The following is a 20,561-nucleotide window of genomic DNA, read 5'->3' on the forward strand; positions in this document are numbered from 1 at the left end:
TGCTCAACGCGGATTATTTTTCTTCTTTTGTGATGTATCTCAAATCCAAACTGGATTAACTCACGGTTTATGTCTAAAGAGAAGTGTTTAGGACAGGTTCTCAGAGGAATTTGCTTCTGGAAGAGCAATATTTGCATAGCATTGTAGGAACAGTTTTTAATGAATTAGACACTTTTTAACATGTAACTTGCTCAAATGTGCTGTAAGTCAAACAAGGCAGGAGGACTCATTGATTAACCCCAGTAAGTAAGCAGGGCCAAAATAATTTCTTTCAAGTGGGATTTGGGAAACCATTCACTGGGAACTGAGCGATTTTCATTGTAATATGATTTGTTGCTTGCTTGCCAGAAAAGGAGTATGTCTGATACTACATACTGCAGAGCTCTTCCATGTGCTAAGGACCTGCATATTATTTCATAAGAGTAAGGAAATCTAGGAAATTCTCAGTTTGTTATAAATTGGGAGTATGTAGCACTGATGTACTTTGCTTTCAATATTATATAACTAAATTTTTAATAATATGGGATGTCTTTCCCATATGCTTGAAAATTTAGGAACATGTGTGACTCAAAGTCCATCTAGTTTGGCATCCTGCCTGCATAATATTGTAAGTGCCAGACGTTTGGGCAGTGATTACTTGTACCTTCTGGACATAAGGGAATTTTTTTTTCCCTCTCCAATATGCTAAACTAGGGTCTGTAACACATGTGTCTGTGCTTCTGCTAAACTTAAAAAAAAAAAAATCTCAGTATTGTAATTTTTAATCTAATTACTATGAACATACCAGTCTGTACCTGGTTTCTCCAAACAGTGAATTCTCTAGGTTTCCTGCAGTCCATGAGCTCCTTCTTCTAAAGCCTCATGTAATTCCAGTTCTCCCCCTTGCCTGCTAATGCTTCCCGATCTGACCACAAAAACTGCTGAAGCCTCATTTCCCAGCTTGTCTGCATTCACCTCGCTGTCTCTCGCCACCCTCTCTCCAACTGAATGTCGATGCAAAGCTGGCTTCCATGGTTACTACTAAAATAGGCAAAAGAGATATTTTTGGTCAGAATCTGCCAGTTCAGCAAGATCAAAATGCTTTTGGGATATGTTCTGGATACAGTGAAATTTAAGCAGGATGTTTCTTGCAAAATGAAATAAAAAAACCTTTCCAGCTTCCTCCAGCTCACCTGCACCTTCCCAGAATACAGTCCTCCTGGCTGCCCAGTGCCCTGCTCCACCATCAGGGAGACCTGTCACACAGACAGCCCTGTGGCAGGGCTTTTATGTGGAAACCTTTATTTTCCTTTGTTTTGGTCTAAGTGTTGTCAAAATCTTCTCTGCCCCGTGTCAGCCACGTCAGCCTTCCCTTCAGCCAGCCTCCTCCACAGCACCCATTTCTGTTGTTAGAATTCTGTGCAGGTGTTATTTATTTTAGATGTACATAAAAGCTATCCAACTATGCAATGGCCTTTCCTCAATGATGTGTTGCTGTCACTTGTTCCTTCTGGTCTCTCCTGTTTGTTTCCCTTGTGGCATGTCCCAATTAAGCTGCAGGCCCTCTAAGGAAAGGGACTGCCCTTTTTTATGTATCTCGAGACAGCTACTGTTTTTCCTCGGCCTGATTTTTTTTTTTTTTTTTTTTTTGTTCTGTATTTGTAACTGACCCTCCTGCAGTTTGGATAGCTCTGGGCTTCCTTTGCAAATGGTGCTCTATCATTAAAAGTCCCTCACAGGCAGTAGGATGCATGAGCTGTGTCTGTGTGCAGCTCCACAACACTGACCTGGTGGCTCTGTGTTCACAGCCTTATGGTTTTCTGTCACTTCTGAGCCTCTGCAAACCCCCGTGACCCCATCACCCAAGGGAACTGGCAGACTGCACAGTGCAAGGACCTTGCTGGAGTTCCTAAGCCAGGCACCACTGCCTGCAAGGTGCTTCCCTACCTCTGGGTGAGCTCCTCATTCCCAGCACTCTCCTGAGCACAGCAGCTTCACTCTTGGTTTCATGGATGAGAAAAAAAGGCAGCTTCTCCTCCTGACCATTAGTCCTAGCCTATCTTCTCTGGCCAAGCTTTTCAGAAGAATTGGAAGAATATTTCCTCTCCCACAGAGTATTTCTTCTCTCATAGAGGATCATAGTATCACAGAGGATTCTGAATTGGAAGGGATCCACAAGGATGCACCCCAGGACATGGATGTCCCTCCTGTCTGACCAGGCACTGCTGACTCATATTCAGCTTTTGCCATTGACCAGGACTCCCAGGTCCTTTTTCACAGTTGCGGCTCTCCACTGTCTCGTTCCCCAGCCTGTCTGTACTGGCGTTGCATTTAATCATTGCAAACTGCAGTAGGCAGCAGTCAGAGATACTAAACCCATAATTCTCTGTAAGACTTTAGAAAGTGGGTCATTTAGCCCAGCGGATAGCAAGATGTGGGGCAGGAGACAGCCTCCCAACACATGCAGCCTTTTTGAACTTACAAAATAGTATCTCCCTGCAATGCAAACTCCAAATGCTTTTAGACAAACACGTACGCAGTACTGCGCCCTTTTAAGCAGAGTTACCAAGGTGTGTCTGCACTGAAATTCCCGGGAATGAACACGTGCTCTGCAGTCACTAGCCAGTTCCAACATTTGTTATTACCCACGTGTTAAGCTCCTGGTGGGCCGGACCACAGGATTGCAAGGAGTGGTGACCAGCCTGTGCTTTGGACACTCTTGCTTTTAACAGCTTGCCCCAAACACAAAGGGTAAAAAAAGCTTTGGTTGATTGGTGGGTGGGTGGTGGTGGTTTTTTTTTTTTTTTTTTTTTTTTTTTAAATTGTAATCAAGACATTACAAGATAGTCTACTGAGGTACCCATGTGTTGTAGAGTTGGACCTGTGTCTTTAAGGGGTGATGTTCTTTCAGCAGGAAACTCCTCCTCCTGGTCTCACTGCTCCAAGTTGCTGCCAATTGGCATCAAGACTCTCCTGACCCAAAGCTAGTGTTCTTCCATTTCTAAAAATCACTATAGGCAGTGATCTGTGTGTCGGCATCCCTGCAGACAGCTCCCGTAGGGATTTCTGACACCGAAGTACATTTAGGAGAAGTTGGATAAATCTCTTGTGTCCTAGTGGAATAAATTCTGATTTGCACAGAAGTTTCTGCCTGACTTCTACCGCAGTCCCCATCAGCAGGACTGGACATGCTCTTCTGTAATCAAGGTGTAATGGCTCAGTTTGTGGGCTGGGCTCTGATGCTTGAGTGACTGGAGCCGTTATTGCCCTGCAGGCACAGGGGAAAACACCATTCCCTAAAACTTGGCTAAAGGAAGTTTCATTTGGCATGCATTAGCCCACCCTTGCAAAGCTGAAGGCTGTATACACAGTTAGCACAGATCACCTGAGGTTTAGTCAACAGATACGTAAGGATTAATGGAGTTGTCTAAAGTCTGTGAGAGCAGCAGAGAGAGGGGAACTTCATTAGATCCACAGCTGCAAATTATAAACCCTTCTACCCTCTTTGAGGTTTGCTATCTTTAGAGATCACCATGAAAGGTGGAACAGCTGTGGGAGCTATTATTCGAGCTGATATATAATGATTGCAGAAAAGGTAGGGTGTTTAGACAGATGACATGAAGAACATATTTGCAAGAGGATCATTAAATTCATGTTCCTCTGAGCTGCTGTGCATTGAAAGGAAAGGCACAAGTGAGATACTCAAGCACAGTGAGGTGTTCACAAGAACGTCTTATGAACTTGTCACAGCAGTGCCCATCAGAGGAGGGACCAGGGTGAGCAGGAGAGTGGAGGAGAACAACTTTCCCCTACCGAAGGAAGTCACATACTGAGGTGTACTCAGTAGCTCAGTGGTATCCAAGAGTTTAATATCCTTATTTTATTGATGAGAACAGTTGCACCTTCAGTTGCTTGTGTGGTGCTCGGTGCCAGGTTGGTCCTTGCTTTGGAGGAAGCTGGTGCTGGAGCACTCTGCCATCAGGTGTAGTAGGGGAGTGCAGGAGGGGTGTCAGTGCCTTCAGTCTGGCAGAGCTGCAGCTTGCCATGTCAGCAGTTATTCTGGGTTCAGTGACCAGCCAGTGATGGAGGTAGATGACAAATCTTAACTGGCCTCCAACTTGAGAAGGGTGAGAAGCAGCTGAATGTCAATAGAGCTTCTCCTACCAGTGCCCTCCCTGGGCAGGGACTGCTCTTGCTGACACAGAGCTGCCCTTCCCCTAAAAGGTTTGCTGGTCCTGTCTTAGCTGTTTGTCCCAACTCAGGGGCCAGGACAAGGGTTTAGGGAAGCCTAGGGACTGCAGAGATCTGCAGAACATCAGCAGAGAGGCACAGCCTGGAGAGGTATATTTTTCCTCCCCTAGCTCTGGCAAAGACTGCAGGAATTCTTTGGGGATAGAAAACCTTCTCTTGCTTTCAGACTCATGTAAGAAAACAGTCTCTTTATCAAACACTTGGCACTTGGGCTTTGGTGAGGCAAAGGAGGTAATGTGGGGTCTCCATAATTATTATCAACTTTTTCAGTAGAGGGGGTAGAACCCGAGTCCTTGAAACTTAGATCCCCTTCAGGTGCTGAGAGGAGGGGAATAAGGGAGGTACTATTAGAAAGCATTTATTTTATTTAACAGATGTTAAATAGCACCATACCACTATATCAATCTGTCAAGCACACTAATAGGAAACAGCATATAGAAAAGTTGAGATGTGAATTTCACAGGGAAACAATTCCCCCCTTCTGCAGGATCCCGGGATCTGGGGGCCAGCGTGGAGCACAAGGAGCAGCCGCACATATGCCAGGCACATATGGATGGAGAGGGGAAGGAAAAGTTGTGGACTATGACAGAAAAGACTTGGTGCAGCTGGAAAGGTTTCACCCACCCTGTCCTCATTGTTGTACTTAAAACTGGATTAAAAATATCCTTAAAGCAGAGACCACACATATCTTTGGATTTTGACAAGTTGTGTGTATCATGCTATGGGTTTCAGTGGTGTTAATCGGCTTTTTCACAACATAGGTGGTTTAAAATCTGAGGGAGAAAAACAAACCTCTAATAGATGATTAAAGGTTGAAAAACAAGCCTGGCTTTACAGTAGTGTGTGTTAGTTCCACATCAGACCCAAAGCCATAGGGTTTTCCTCTTGGACTCTGTGTTGCTTCCTTAAACTTGTCCTGGTGATGCCCAGCCACTGGCTGCGACCCCAGGCAGCTGAGGTTGGTATGGTTTTATTAAAAGAGCTGCCTGAAGCCCAAGGTTAAGTGACGGGAATTTCAAAACAAAACAATAAATTAATAAAATGAATGTGTCATCAGCTGATCCTCTTCTGACCACCATCTGTCCCCTGATCATGTGATGTCTCCCAGCTGGCCACCCAAGAGACAAACCATACAAGATCATCATCACAACATATGCTGCTATTTACACATTTTTAAAGGTAATAGTTGCTAGGCTGTCATATTAGTAGTTAAAAGCAGTTATTTGGAAGCTAGGGGATTTTTTCTTTATTTCTCTCATTTATTTTTTCCCTTAGGAAGGCAGTGACTCAGCAGGTATATTTCTGACAGAGACATATTCAGGACTGGATCAGTGGAAGTTCCTCTATGTAAAGTATATGTAATTTTACCCCCTCATAGCCTCGTCTTGTTCTGTGGTATGCTGTTGTGTCTTTTGTAATATGCAGTAGAATAAATAAAATAGAAAGAAGGCAATGGTCCCACAAATGTCATCAGTGTACCTTTTAGGAACATTGTGTGCTCTCTTTGCCATCTCCAGGATGCAAACCAAGCTCTGCATTTTTTAACTATTGTTAAGATCAAGGATGTGGTTATGAGAAGACTGACAATTTATAGGATACTTAAGCATTAAGGATTGAGGCACGAAACATTTCCTGGGGATTAACGACTGACTGGGTGAGCCTCAGGCCATTAACCCCTGCCTGCCATTAATCTTCAGGAAATGCCCTGCAGTGAGGTCGTTATTGCTGTTATATGCTGAAACACAAAAATAATAATAAGAAAGGTCCGTGGATTATTTATTTATATTTTACATAACACAATTCTATTGGGACTGTAGGAAGTGAACATCTTTCTATTTAGCTGGTCGTAAGCTGGAATTAATGCAGTTCCTGCATCTCACTCTTTTGTGGAAGATTATTGTCAGACTGGAGGAGTGTAAGTGGGGCAGGATTTGGCCCACTGCTTGTATTGCAGTGTTTAATACAATGAATATGCCCTGCTTCTCTGATATAACTGCTGGCACAATTTAGCCCTATATAAAAACCAGCTCAAAATGCTTGTTTTACAGCAAAGCAATTTATTCACAGTTCTAAGCATCTCGCAGCCTTTTTTTAACTCGTTGAATAATCCTTTTAGGTTGCCCATAAAGCAGGTGAAATGCTTCTGCTGCAGTCCTAAGGCAGAACACAGGCTGCATAAATAGCATCTAAATTACTAGGAATACAAAATACACATACAGTAATACATACCTACAAAGGCAAATTCATACTGACAGGACTGCAGTGTGTGCTTATCAGCAGCAAAACATCTCAGGGAAAAAAAAGTGGCTTTATATTGAAATTTTGTATATATTTCTCTCTGTATAAACACTTAAATACTATTTTTTGCATGTTCTAAAGCCCAGATGCAGGCTCCTTTTTAATGAGCCTGCCTGCTTAAACATTTATTAGCTTAGAGATGTATAGTTTTCATAAAGCTGGCTGATTCTTTTTGCAGAATATCTTTGCAAAAAAAAAAAGCTTTTTTTTTTTTGTGTACATGGCCTCAGTCCTTGCAACCTCCTAGAGAGTCTGTCAAGGCACAACTTAAAAGCTCGTTCAGGCGACCATGACCCCCTGCTAGCAGATTGTCTGCCTAAAAGGTAAGGGAAAGCTAAAAAAGAAGTAGAAACTTAAAAGTAGCTTCTCAAAGGCTGCATAGATCTTTTTTTTTTTTTTGTTAAACCTAAAGTGTTTAAAAGCTTTAATATTGATGGCCTGTCAACTTTGTCCTGATTCTTTGGCTTTCAGTTAAAAGGTTTTTGTTGTTGTAGCTTATGCAGTTGCTCTGTTGCTATGGAAACGTGACATCAAAATGACGTTTCTCTGTTTAAAAGCTTTTAACTAAATTCCTGCCTGTCAGATGTAGGCCCCATTTTGTGCACTCAAGCTTCAAGCTGTTGCAAAAAGGTTTCATATGTTCTGTTGTCATTCAAATTCTTTATCCACATATGCATGTCTTGCACTACAAAAAACCTAAACTAAAAACTCAATCTATATTAAGTGTCCTCTTTTAAAACCCTTTTAGGTCAGTCAGCAATGGCTGCAGCAGAAATTCCCAGTTACATTGTCTCTTCTCAGACTGAGAAACACAGGAGGGCCAGAAACTGGACTGATGCAGAAATGAGAGGTTTAATGCTGGTTTGGGAAGAATTTTTTGATGAGCTGAAACAAACTAAAAGGAATGCCAAAGTTTATGAGAAAATGGCTAACAAACTCTTTGAAATGACTGGAGAAATTCGCCACGGAGAGGAAATAAAGATAAAAATTACAAATATGACATTCCAGTACAGGTAAGCTTCAGTTAATTCTTTTTATTTTAAGAGATGTTAGCAGGGACGGCGCAGTGATTTTTGTCTTTCAGAAAGAAGTCTCCTAGAGGAAATCTGTCGATAAAAGATTAAAGATTGTTCATATCGCTTTTAAAATTCTCTCTTGCCAATGCTGTTACGTCATTGTTAATTTGTCCCCCCCATTTCATGTCAAACTCTGGGACAACTTTGTTTCTTTAAAATTAGCTGGCACTGTTATGATGCAGAGGGATGGAAATGTATTTAATGGGGAAAAGAGATTTTTTTTTTTTTCTCTTTGCTGAGGGGACTGATTGTGTTAGCTTGGCAGCCAATTCCTTGCAGTGAAACTCCTGCAGTTTCAAGTGGCCACTGAGGATCGGAATTGCAAGGCAAAGTTAAAAAAAAAAATAAATAAAAAAAAAGAAAACTAGAACAGAATAATGTTTGGGGGGGGCGATGCTCCTCGATTTTGGTCTCGTGAGTTGAAGGGTTACACTTCACGGGGCCAAGAATAATTGAATGTCTTATTATTGAGTGACACACATTGCTATAATTATAAGCAGCAGCAGTGGAAGAACTGTTCTATCTGCAGAGAGAATCAATGTGCGCCGTCAATACTGCTCCAGAGGAGTCGGGGGGAGGGCGGAGGTGTCTATGAGGGCATGATAAAGAACAGGCAAGCAGTCAGGAGGGGAAGTTGGCTTCAGAAAACGTGAGGCATTTGTGGATTTGTTGTTTGCAGGGAGAAAAATAATTAGAACTTAACAGAAATATTTCCATTTTCTTTTTTATCTTTTTTTTTTTTTTTTTTAATTCTTATCTCTGTGAAGCACAAACTGCCTCATACTGGAAATCATGAGTGGTGATTTGAGCTAGGTGCTTGTAATGCAAGAAAATCAAATATGTGACTCTTTTATTTAATCTCTCCTCAAAGCTCATATTAATAATAAAAAAGGTTATTACAGCAGGCAACCATGTTAAAACTGCTCGCTTTTCTGTAAGGCACCCTCACTGTATTTAATGCAGAGACTGCTCATCAAATAGAAAACTAGGGAAAATCCTGTAAACCCCTTAACTTTGAATGTCCTTCTACATTTCTATGATCCACAAGCATGATGTTTAACATCATTTGCCATAATATTAAACCTGATGTTTTGTGGCAAATCCTAACGTCTCCAAAATGTTTTACCAACCCTGCTGTAATCCCTACAGTTTTCTTCACCCAGACTGTAGATGAGAAAGCTTGGAAGTAAGATAAATTTTTGTCCAGCATCCCCCAGCAATTCACACTCAGATACAGATTTAGGAGCCGGGAGTTGCTGGCTACCAGGCTTTTGCTTAGTCTGCTAAATCTGCAGTCCTCCCTGCTGGGAACTGCATCTCGGCACTGAGATTTTACAGGTGTCTGTAGCAGCAACACTGCGCGATAGTTAAGTGCCGTAATTGCCAAGTGGAATAGGTTATTTCTGTCAGCCTTTGTTCTAAATTTACAGTGTTGTCATCAATCAGAGAGTCTCAGGTTTTTTCTAATTAATGTTTTTACTTTAAAGTCGCACTGGGGGAAGGGAAGAAATAAAATCACTCGCATGCATTCACTGTGTGTGAGAGAGAATGCACTTTTAAGAAATATCCTTCTATTTCTGTGAACTTCTAAGATTGCTTCTGTTGCATGTTGTCAATCTGCTTTTCTATTTTGCAGTGCATGGCAGCTCCCTGCTTATTGATTGAGATGCTAATTTAGGAGAGTTAAAAACTGCCTAGTGCTGTCACAAAGCTGTTTCATTTTGTGCTTTAGAATATAAAATGCATCTTCTTATTGTTTGTTCACATGCCTGTGTGCTTTGCTGTCAAGGTGAGGTGGTATGGAGAACAGGAACACGCAGAAGCTGTTACTCACAATTTCTTGTTTTCTGGGTACTTTTTGGTGGTGTGTAGGATAAGGAAGGTTGTGGTGAAACTGTAAATGATGTGAGTGGCCCCCGACTGCTGGCTTTGCTGTCAGGCAGCCGAGTTTTAAGTTTGGGTGCCTGCAGGACACTTGAGGAAGATGCTTTCCATCACTGCATTTCTGAGCATCATTGCTGCCCTGTGGCACAAACTGGAAGAGAAGATCCTGAAAGTGGGAAAATGCTCTACTTTGAGATAATACTTTGTAAAGATTACATTGGGTTAGTGAGTGTGACATGGGAGAATATATCACCAGTAGCAGGAGTTGGGCGGGGGGATGTGTTCTGCACCTAGGAGGAGCTTATTTCTGCACCCACTTCAGGATCCTGTACTTCTTTAGGCAACTCTGAACAGTGCTGCACAGGTGGAGTGGCCTCTACTCTTCCTTTAACAGAAATAAACTGCATTAAAATATTTAATCCGTTCATATTATTTACCTAAGTTTCACAATTTCATAAAGGAACATAAAACCCCTGTCCTACAAATTAGTACACTTACATATATGGATGAGTACATATATGTGTATTTTTTCCATAAAAGGAAAAAGCAGTACTTGAATATTTCTACTAGTATTTTTAACCAAGTTCAGTTTTAGAAGTGCTGTCACTGGCATGTCTTATCCTGGGACATCTGTTGAAACAGATATTGATGATCAAAAACATATTAGGTTCTGAAATAGAAAGCAGTGAACATGTTTATAATGGTGCTCTCCAGTTTGAGAATCTCATGGCATTCTAAGAGGCAGTTTAGTAAATATTGTTTTCTTTATTCTGCTTAGTGCAAGCCATTCATTACAAGCAGAAGGTGTCCAAGTCAGGCAAACATATGCATAAGTAGGGAAGGAGTGTTTCTTGGCCAATAATTATTGCAGATGCTGCAGCAAGTACGGCCTGCATGGGTGTGTACAGTGCCAGGGGGCTCAGAAGGGGCTCCCACACTTGGCTCTGGATGTGTTTGGATCCCATGTGGGATCTTGTGCTGCCAGGTAAAGTTACTTCAGGTGTAGCTCAGTGTTCATAAGCATCTCTCACAATCTCTCCTGAGCAATTTTAGGGTGATCAGATCCCATTCCTCCACATCTGAGGTGAAAGCATTATTCAGGTGTTAAAATGCCAAACAGAAATCTATTTTATCTCATTATTTCCTCCTTGAATTTTTGTGTTTATTTCTGCCTGCCCTATATTTCAACAAGGTGACAAGAGAATGAGGACATGTTTAGAGTATAGGTAGGCTGAGATGTGAAAAGTTTTCTTTATTAAGAGAAGTGGAAAAGTTTGTGAATACTAAAGGAATTTTAGAGGTGCATAAAAATAAGCACTATTTTTCAGAATGTAAAGCAGATATTTTTTGCCATAATACAATAAGTTATTTATAAGAATTGCAAGACAAGAAATGTAAAACTAGCTAAACTCATATAAATTTGTATTGCACTGCATAATAAGCACGTGGAACTCATTGCCACTGAAAATCATTGACACTAAGAGAGCAGCAGGTTGTTTTAGTATTATTATTTTTTTTACTAAAGATTAGATTTATTAAATTAAAAAAACAGGTGTTGTTTGTCTTCCAATTAGGTAGAGTTACGAAAGACAGCGGATTTCAGGATATTGATGTTTCAGGCTGTTGATGGAAAAATAATAATGTGTTTTTATGGGTGAATGTGCCCTCAAAAGCTGTCTGTCAAAATCATTCTTGAAGTATTCAGCACTGACCTTTGTCAGAAGAGAGTGAGACGATGGACTGAGCTGGCAGTGGTTCCTGTATTCCTCTGCATTACTGTAGTCCAAGTGCATTTGGAGGAAACTAATCAGGGAAAAACATACCGTGACCTGAAGTCATTCTTACTGGAGTCTCAGTGTATTAAGGGACCATTTCATCCACCGTGGAAATTGACTGGGTGGAAAATTCTGCACAGCACCATAGGTGGAAGGAAAATTCTTTCTGCAGGTGTATTTGAGTAAAGTTCTGCTTTTAGGGATTGCTGTAAAATCTGAAATATCTGCTGTGGATAGATCAGCCACCAGGTTTTTAATGTTCTGCTTCAAAGATACCTGTGTGGTGAGCTGCATGAACCTCCCCATTTATCCATCCTGGAAGAAGGAAGGGCTGAGTCAAGCTTCCTGGAATTCAAAGTTAAGCTTTCAACATGTGCTGGTCATCAAAAGTTTTCCTGAGATTAGCATGCCAGCTCTCGAGTTTTAGCATCCCTTAGAGTCTGTGCCCAGTTCTTTGTGTTGTGCAGCCTACTCAGGGCTATCAGCTCATGTGAACCTGTAATTATTCCTTCTAAAAGAAAGCACTGTCCTGTCACTGCTAATGTGCTGGTCTCACTGTGTCACAGTGCTCTGTGACTGCTGTTATAATATTGCCACTGTCACAGTACTTATAAAAAGGAAGCAGGGTATGCACAGCTTGCACAGTGGTCCACAGTTTTGACTGATTCTTTCTGATGTTTAAAAATAAGAACTGTGTGAATGCAAATTTATTATTTTCAAAAACACCACCCTCCCCAAAGCCTAGAAAACAGGATGCAGCTGTTGCTCTTTGATTTGAATCACAGTCAATTAATGTTAATGATTGGTAAATTTGAATCAGTCTCATGATTTGAATGAAAGAGTAGTCTAATTTTTTATTTTCATGTGTACATGATAGCAATTAACCATTTTTGCTTGTGTAATCCATTGCTATACTCTATGACATTATGCAACTGGAAAATTTGACCTCTGTTACAGCAAATGATAAAATATGAGTGCAGCCAAATTACTGCAAAAAGTCGAATTTGAATACTTTACTATCTTTGTCTTTAATTTCAATAATTTATGGCAGATGCATAACTTAGTATTGTACTTTCCTCATCCTTCTTTTCCTCACCATTGATTGGTTCACAAACAGTTGCTATTTATTATTTATTTTGAAAGCTTTTCCTAGAAACCCCAGGAGATGGATCTTGTATCCATTCCTTAAGGCAAGTAGTAATATCAAATGCTGCAATAATAATAAAAAAGCAATACTGCTTTGAGCAAAGTCTAAAAAAATGAAGCAAGTTATAGATTGCTTGCTTTTTGCTGACTAAATAGTGATGATTTTAAAAAAACCGAAACATCTTTAGAACATAACATTGTGATAGGTTTTTTTTAGAAGGTGAATTAATAGGCACAGGGAATAAAGTCTGAAAAAAGGTCAGTGGCAGCATAAATGACTCAACAGTTGTCCCAGTCTGTTCAGTGGAGCATTTTGGCAGTGGGATCTCAAAGTCCCTTAATTTATTCACTTCTCTGGAATAAGACAAGCAATCACCTTTCAAATTAACTCAGTTGGCATGCTTTGGGTATTTGTGCCCTGGAAATCTGACTTTGATCCCTGAGTTTTTGGAGAGAGTTTTCAGTTGCCTCTGCTCTCAGCTGGATTTTAATAGAGCCTCATGAAACAACAACAGGTCCAGATAAACTCAGTGTGAATTTATTTTGTAAGCTCTGCTGACTTTCACATTTACCTCTGTTTCTTACCTCATTTTTCCTGCCTGGCTTGCTCCCTCAGGCAGTGATGTGCCCAATTTCAAAGTGTTAATGTTTGGCTCATCTTGTTCTGTCATTTCTGGACTGTTGCATTCCAGCCTTCCTATTGTCCTGTTTCTTTTAACATCCTCATGTTTCATTAAAACAAACAAAACCCTAGTTCTATCTCTTGGAAGCAGCTAAGGTTGCTGTGATGAGTTATGCTAATGGCCAAGGGCAGTAAATTAATTTCTGCTTTAGACTCCAGTTTTTCAAGGGTTACATTTACCTCAATGCAGGCAAAAACTCTCAGCTGTCTAACTAGGTTTTCTGGACTTCTGGCAGTTGTAGAAAAAAAATATTTAAAAGTCAGTAAATCCTGGAACTTGACATTAGTATTACAAAGGTAGCTAATCAGTTTGTTTTTACCAGAAAGCTAAACCATCAACACTATTGCAGTGAAAGTTCTCCCTATTTACCTCCACCTGCAGCATTTCCACTTCTCTTCCAAATGACTGACACTCCCTTTTCCCTTATCTTCTCATCTTTTTCCCTGTTTTATCCTTTTTTTCTGTGTGTTTGAGCCAGAGTCCATACAGGTAGATGATTGCTGCTGGTGTTGCTTCCAAGCTAGCACAGTTCTCTTGTCTACCTCCTGGTAGTGATCCTTTTTATTTAGCTCAGAGCTATGGTAAGCAGTCAGAAGTAGAATTAGTATCCATTCAATGCATTGAGAGCCAGAGAAATACCTGCATTTATATAACTGCAACTCTACAGCTCTGTGAGCAGACAATAAGCAGCAACTCTTCCTTCAAAATTGTCATAGTTCTGTAAAAAAAGGGGGTCTGGGTACACAGCTGAGCTCAAACAGCAACAAAATGTACCAGCCTACTCAGGCAAAATATCTACTCCTGGAAACTTTCCATTGAATCATAGAATGGTTCAGGTTGGAAGGGACCTTTAAAGACATTCTCTTTCCAACCTCCTCCCATGGGCAGGGACACCTTCACTAAACCAGGTTGCTCAAAGCCCCATCCAAGCTGGCCTTGAACACGGCCAGGATGCAGCAACCACAGCTTCCCGGGACAACCTGTTTCAGAGGCTCACCACTCAGATTACATTGTCTTCCTTTCCTCTAGTCTGAATCTGCAATAAGGTCTTAGAGCCTTCTCTTCTCCAGGCTGAACAATCCTGACTCTCTCAGCCTGTCTCCATGGCAGAGCTGCTCTGAGTATTTTTGTAGCCCTCCAGGTGGGGTCTCAGGAGACTCCAGGGGCATCAGAGAGACTCCAGGGGCATCACAGGGGCAGAATTCCCTCCCTCAACCTGCTGGCCACGCTGCTTTTGCTGCAGCCCAGGATAATGGTTGGTTTTGTGGGCTATGAGCACATTGCCAGCTCATGTCCAGCCTCTCATTGACCTGCACCCTCTGTGAGACTGCCGTCAATCTCTTCATCCCCCAGACTGTAGTTATAGCTGGGTTGCCCCAAAAATCACCAGAGGGTGATTTAATGGAAGCAGATGCAAGTCATGAGGCTGAGGATACTTGGTATCTGTATTTCAGCCTCCACTGCCCAGATGTCTCAGTCGGGTGTGCCTGCAGCAGAGTTATCAGAAATGCCAGCAGTAGAAAAGGACTGAGGAATCATCTCTGAAAGTTTGTGAAGATTGAGGGAGGTCTCTAGGGCGGAAAAAGACTGTTGAATCTTCAGAAAAGCAGGAACAGGAACCAAGAGTTCTTCCTTTCAATTCCTTAGAAGATCATTGAGCAAGAAGTTTTGGAAGCAATTTCCAGTCACAGAAAGGAGAAAAGGTGGTGACTGGGAATAGCCAGAATGGATTTACAGGCACTGAATCACATCTGACTGACCTGCTTGCTTTCTTTTTTAAAAGACTGGATCTGTGGATGAGGGTAGAGCAAAGTATTGTCTACCTTGACAGCACAAACCCTTTTGACACCGTCTCCAAGAGAATCCTGGGATCCTAGCTGGGATGTTACACTGCAGATGGAAGGACTATCAGCTGGCTGGAAAACTATCTGCATCTCTGGGCACAGAGTAGCTGTTAATGGTTTGTATTCTGCCTAGAGGCTCATTCCCAGGAGGACTGCAGGTGTTTTGTACTGGGACATGCCCTGTTTAGTAACAATCCCAAGGCAAAGGTGGAGTGTAAGTTCACTGCTTTGCAAACTGGGGGCTGCAGTCTGCACCTGCGAGGGCAGGACGGGCAGGAGTGCCACTCAGAGGGACCTGGACAGGCTGAGAAATGGGCTGACAGGGACCCCATCAAATTCAGCAAGGACAGATGCAAAGTTCTCCTCCTGGGATGGCCAAATGCTGGAACAGGAGGGGACAGCCTGGCAGGGCAGCAGCTCTGCTGGTGGGGACTTGGGGCTCCTGGCTGACTTTGGGCTGAGCACAAGCCTGCTCCCAGAGCAGCCAGCAGAGTATCAGCTCTAAGCTTGTCCTGCCCTTTTTGACACAATGCTTTGCAGTCCTAAAGGCTCAAACCACGTCCCATGAAGTCTTAAAGCAGCTGCTGGACTTGGCAGTGGCCTGGCTGAGATGTGGTGGCCCCTGGCTTTTGTCCCCTCTCCCATGGGGGTGACCGACCGTGGTGAATGCACTGCGTAATTGCAGTTCAGTTTAAAACCTCATAGCTTGAGCACACTGAGGGTTTCAACACAGGCAAGCAAATCTGGCATGTAGGCTTGGCTACTAGCTTATAGTGGCATAATTGATCTGTTTTTCATGCAAATAGCCTCAACAATTGAACTAAAAATAATCAATATTAATTGATGGCTGTTGTCAGGCCTGTGTTTAGCTATTTTCTGTCTGTGCTGGATGGGTATGCATGTATTTGTAGGCTGTGCTCAATATTCTCTGACTATGAAATCACAGCAGTAGGTTGTGAAATATGTATGAAATTAAAATTTTGAATGCATAGAGGGCATAAAAGTATGGATAGCTGTGAGGCTCTGCTTTGCAGGACTATGATGTGCATTTCTAAATAGCTGGAAAAGCTCATCAGACCTTGCAAGGACAAGGAAAAAAGAATCCTTAAATGGCTTTAAAATCTAAGCAAATCTTACTGCCTTCTTTTCTCACTAGTGGATTTCCCCTTACTCTAGGCTGATAGCATTTTAAAAGGAAGAACTTCAAGTTCTCACTTTTAAGTTTGGCACCATTGTTTTCATGTTTACATGTTGTTTAATTCTACCCCTTGCAAGACTGGTGCAGGAAGGATTCTGAGAAGGAAAAAACCTGAAAGGCTTCAAGAAAAAAAGGGTGGGCCAGGTGTCCAGGAATAGGTGTTTTTTTTTGTTTGTTTGTTTGGTTTTTTAAATTATTTTTTTTCTGCAAATGCAAACCTCTAGCTGTGAGAATCGCATTTGGTTCAGCTTTTTGTTAATTTGAATGAAATCTGGCTTATGAAAATGGGGCATTTGTCACTGGTCTTGCCTTTCCTGTTGTTTTCTCTTCCTGCATTTTCATTTAAAGTAGCATGATCTGAACTGGAAGAGGCAAATGAAAAGAAAGTTTGGGACTCTAGCTGGGTTCTGGAATTTCTTTTAGATGTATACTATATCTATATACCTCAATTTTATACTTCTCAGTAAAAGAAAATAAAATAGCACTGGGTAACTACTGGGATAGCAGTGAACTTGTCTGAGGACTGAATAATAAATCTCATACTAAGATACACGTGAAAGACAGAGTCATGGTTTATAGTCCACTGTAATGTAATGTTTTTGTGTATGCTGTTTCTAATGCATTATTAAATGCTTTAGGGTTTTTTGTAGTTTTCTTTTTTTTTTTGTAAATTAATGAAACTCTGTACTTTTCCCTACCCTGATCTTTATTCTGTAACAGATGAACAGATGTCTGTATCTCATGGTTGTTTCAAGGATATTTACCAAGGCATTTAAGGGCTTTTAGGCCATATTAGGAAAAGGATATGCATTATATTTATAGCCACTTGTGTTCATATTATAGAAAATAAATATTCATTGTTCAAAGCATGAAAGCACAGGACTGCCCTCAGTTTAGTAAAGGCTGTGGTGTGTTGCCCAGTCCAGTTGTCAGGGACTGCTGTCAGGTTGGTTAGTTGGGTATTCTTTACAGGGAAGAAAATTATTCAACCACCAACACGGTCCTGTTTCCATTAGAAGTTGTAATGTTCTTTATCTGTATTGAATTTCATTTGGGGTTTACATGCAACTTTTTATAACAGGTCAAACCTAGGAAAAGAACCTGAAAGGCTTCATTGAAGTTAAAGAAGAAAAGCGTCTAATTTTATTCGCTTTAAAAGCATTCAGTTTGACTCCTAAATGTGACCAGAACAAATATTTTGAGATAGATCTGTATGAAAAGTACTTTTTGTAGGAAAACAAGCTTTAATGTTGTGTGCCTTTTCTTACAGGAAATTAAAATGCATGACTGACAGTGAAACTGTGGCACCTGACTGGCCTTACTACAAAACCATTGATAGGATCTTATCCAAAGTGACAGACCACAGCGATGTGAAAATGCATGAAAATCAGCAACCAGGTCCTTCCACATCACAGACAGAGGCCTCGCAGTCTCCATCAGCCAAGTCTACACCTCTGTATTTGCCATATAACCAGTTTACATATGAAGGAAGGGAAGAATGCTTTGAAGATGAACATTCAGAGAGCTCATCAAGCTTGCTTTCTTACAAGCTGAGGTAGCATCTATTTTCCTCTCTTTTTAGTATTTTGCAGAATGAACCAAATTTGCTGTGTAAAGGGAACACCCTCACACAATTTTCTCTAACAGCTCTTGTATTTTTTCTGTAAATCACAAATGAGATCTGTTCCCCGGTCTCAGTCACTTTGCTGAATTAGGGCATTTTCTTTATTCCTTTATGAAAGACTGGAAGGGAGTAGGAGAACTGGGCAAAAAGTTGTATATTATTGCCAAAACTCAGCATGCATGTCATGGCTCACATCAGGGAGAGTGTTCATAAAAGGAGTACAGGCATGTTCAAGAGAGTCCTGCGGTGCAATCAGAGATATAACATACTGCTTAGATGATTTTTGGCTTGCTCTAGTTTTGCTTTTGATATGAGTATGAAATTTCTCTGGCTTCAGTTATTATTAAAATGGTGAAAATATGCAAAATAAATATTTCTGTGGACCCTGAAAAGCTGCTCATGCAGTTTGAAAGTACGTTGCATCATTTTAAATACAATTGAGAATGTAATTTTTTTCAAAGTAAATGCTAGTTTGAGATGCAAACATGTGATTCCTTTTCTTTTTTTCTTTTTTTTTTTTTTTTTTTTGAATATGATTGGAGTTCCCTGGAAGGCAGCATTTTAACAAAAGGCAATGTTGTACTCTTGATACAAATTTCAGACTTTACTGGTCTCATTTTTCATCCAGAGTGGTGTGAAATAAGAGCTGATTACAGTTTTCTGGCAGGAAAAAAGTTGATCCTAGAGATCCTTATCATGAGTCTGTGAGGCTTTAACTGTAGCAGTAAAATTACCTGTCAGTCATGCAACTGTAAAGATGTTGGGCTGGAAGAAGAAGCAACCAAGCAAGTTCAAATTATTGTTTCCAGACCCACTCTTGGATGAATAAAACTAAGTTAAATTCATTCCATCATTCAAGCAGATAATTCTTGAATAACTGATTATTTTAAAATACTTTTTTTTGCAATGAATATTTACTAGGGTACATAACTTTTGAACTATAGCAACCTTTTTGTTCACAAGCAACAATTTTTTTTTTCATCCTAGTCCACTGTAAGTAGTTGATATTCCTGACACACAAACTCGCTTGACTTTAGGATTTGCCAGCTCTGCAGTCACATTTCAGATGCCATAACTTTATTCCCATTTGGATTTACAATAACATCATTTAATATTTAATTAGGAGGTCACATTTCCACAAACATTGTATAGTTTATTCAGTTGACTACTTGATAACATCAGGCTTTTGAAAAATATTGGATGTTAAGTTTTTTCAGTTTAGGGACAACTCCAGGACAGCACAGATTTTGTACCATAAGAGAGGACAGAGGCTGATACACCAGGCTTCACTACAGAACATAGACATTCCTCACAGAGATCAAGTTAATCAACCCCAAACCCACATCTGTTGTGCCCACAGTTTGCAGATGGACTCTCACTCTCATGTAGGTGCTTTCATTTACAGCTAAAATGGGCTTAAATCAGTCACTAAATTATAAGCTCTGGAAAATTTAGGCTGTGATGCATTTTAACCAGCTTCAGGTTCACTGGTTTGTTTATTTATTTGTAACTTTATCCAAGGAAATACCCTAACCTGTTCTAGTAAAACATATTTTAACATTACTTGGCTAAACTTAGAAACTGCATCTCATTTAAATCTAGCCCCTAGTGGCACAGGATGGCTTTCAGCTGGCTGGGACAGGTAATGCCACTCAGCCCTTGCAATGCTGCTGTTGCCTTGCTAGGAGTGGCTGTACTGGATGGCTCAGGAGGGTCTGGGAGCTGCAGGGAAGGGCAGGGCAGCTCTCAGGATGGTAGGACCTCCTTAACTTAAGAATTCAGCCATGCTCTTGCAGCCTTCACTATGAAAGAATTTTGTGCAGTAGACTATTGTGCATATCATTTAACAGCAAGAAGGTTACAGAGTCACAAGTTAAAATACAGTTGCCCTGTTTTAAAATAAAAGGAGAAATTGAGCAGTAGATACCACATGAGAGATCAGTGTAATATTACAGGTGAGCATCGTGATTGGATTAAAAATTAGAAACACTTGTGATAATGGGGCATGTGTCTGGAAGGAGAAAAAGTGTTATTCCAATAGTCCTAGGGGGTTTGAAAAGCTTGTCCAGCTTTGACCTGTTTAATTTCGGCTGATGAATGAGAGCAGAGTAGGGAGCCCTTTCTTGGTCAGAAGAAAATACAGTGCTTGCTAGTGATACCACATGGGTTAAAATCACTTAGAGCAGCCATGCTTAGACAAGGAAGTTAATTATTTTAGAGTTACTAATGGAAGAATATGAACTGAGGAAGCAATTTATAGCTTAAGCAATTAGTGTCTCATCCTGTATTTGAAAAACACTTTGAAATAGGCAACAAGAGAGAAAAGAAGTAGCATAAAAAATTTGGGAACATCTTGGCTATTTTATCAATGCCTTTGCCTCTGAACAGTAGACAGTTGATCCAACGGATTCAAAAAAAGAACAAAAGACAATTCTGGGAATTGAAATCAAAAGAATGTTTTAGGTCCTCAATTTCCCTATTTTGAAAAATACACACTCATGTCTATATGAAAATACAGATGTCTTTTGCAGCTATATATTTTACAACTTACATTACTGGATTTTTTCTTCAGTAATAAAAATCCTAATGTTATGGCAACAATTGATAGGGAAGAAAACTTTCAAATAGTAGTTCTTTCTAAATAACTTTTAAACTTCTGAAAACTTTTCTGTTATTCCTTTAAACTCTCCAACACAGCTTTAGAGTGTCAGCTTTGTGTTTTCCACAGTATCTTTGAACATAGCAGGAGTCTACTTGGCTATATAAATTATAGCTTAAAAAAATTCAATTGAATGTTTAGCTT

The 20,561-nt window shown here is 40.6% G+C and overlaps 1 protein-coding gene across 7 annotated transcripts in view; it reads left to right on the plus strand.

Moving 5' to 3' along the window:
• The window catches only part of MSANTD1 (Myb/SANT DNA binding domain containing 1), a 45,575-nt gene that overhangs the window by 18,117 nt on the left and 6,897 nt on the right, over window positions 1–20,561 (plus strand). Inside the window, exons 1-6 of one of the 7 annotated variants that reach the window (XM_068188559.1) lie at window positions 94–242; window positions 5,288–5,409; window positions 5,506–5,524; window positions 6,759–6,851; window positions 7,277–7,541; window positions 17,405–17,689. In XM_068188559.1, coding sequence (XP_068044660.1) covers window positions 7,288–7,541; window positions 17,405–17,689 — 539 coding nt within the window. In that variant the 5' untranslated portion in view covers window positions 94–242; window positions 5,288–5,409; window positions 5,506–5,524; window positions 6,759–6,851; window positions 7,277–7,287. Of the gene's footprint in view, window positions 1–93; window positions 243–5,287; window positions 5,410–5,505; window positions 5,525–5,859; window positions 5,994–6,758; window positions 6,852–7,031; window positions 7,159–7,276; window positions 7,542–17,404; window positions 17,690–20,561 lie in introns of those variants that run through there. The other 6 variants (XM_068188555.1, XM_068188557.1, XM_068188560.1 and 3 more) reach the window with 6 other exon arrangements.

This window comes from Anomalospiza imberbis, chromosome 4, assembly GCF_031753505.1.
Source record: "Anomalospiza imberbis isolate Cuckoo-Finch-1a 21T00152 chromosome 4, ASM3175350v1, whole genome shotgun sequence".
In the NCBI taxonomy this organism is placed as follows: Eukaryota; Metazoa; Chordata; class Aves; order Passeriformes; family Viduidae; genus Anomalospiza; species Anomalospiza imberbis.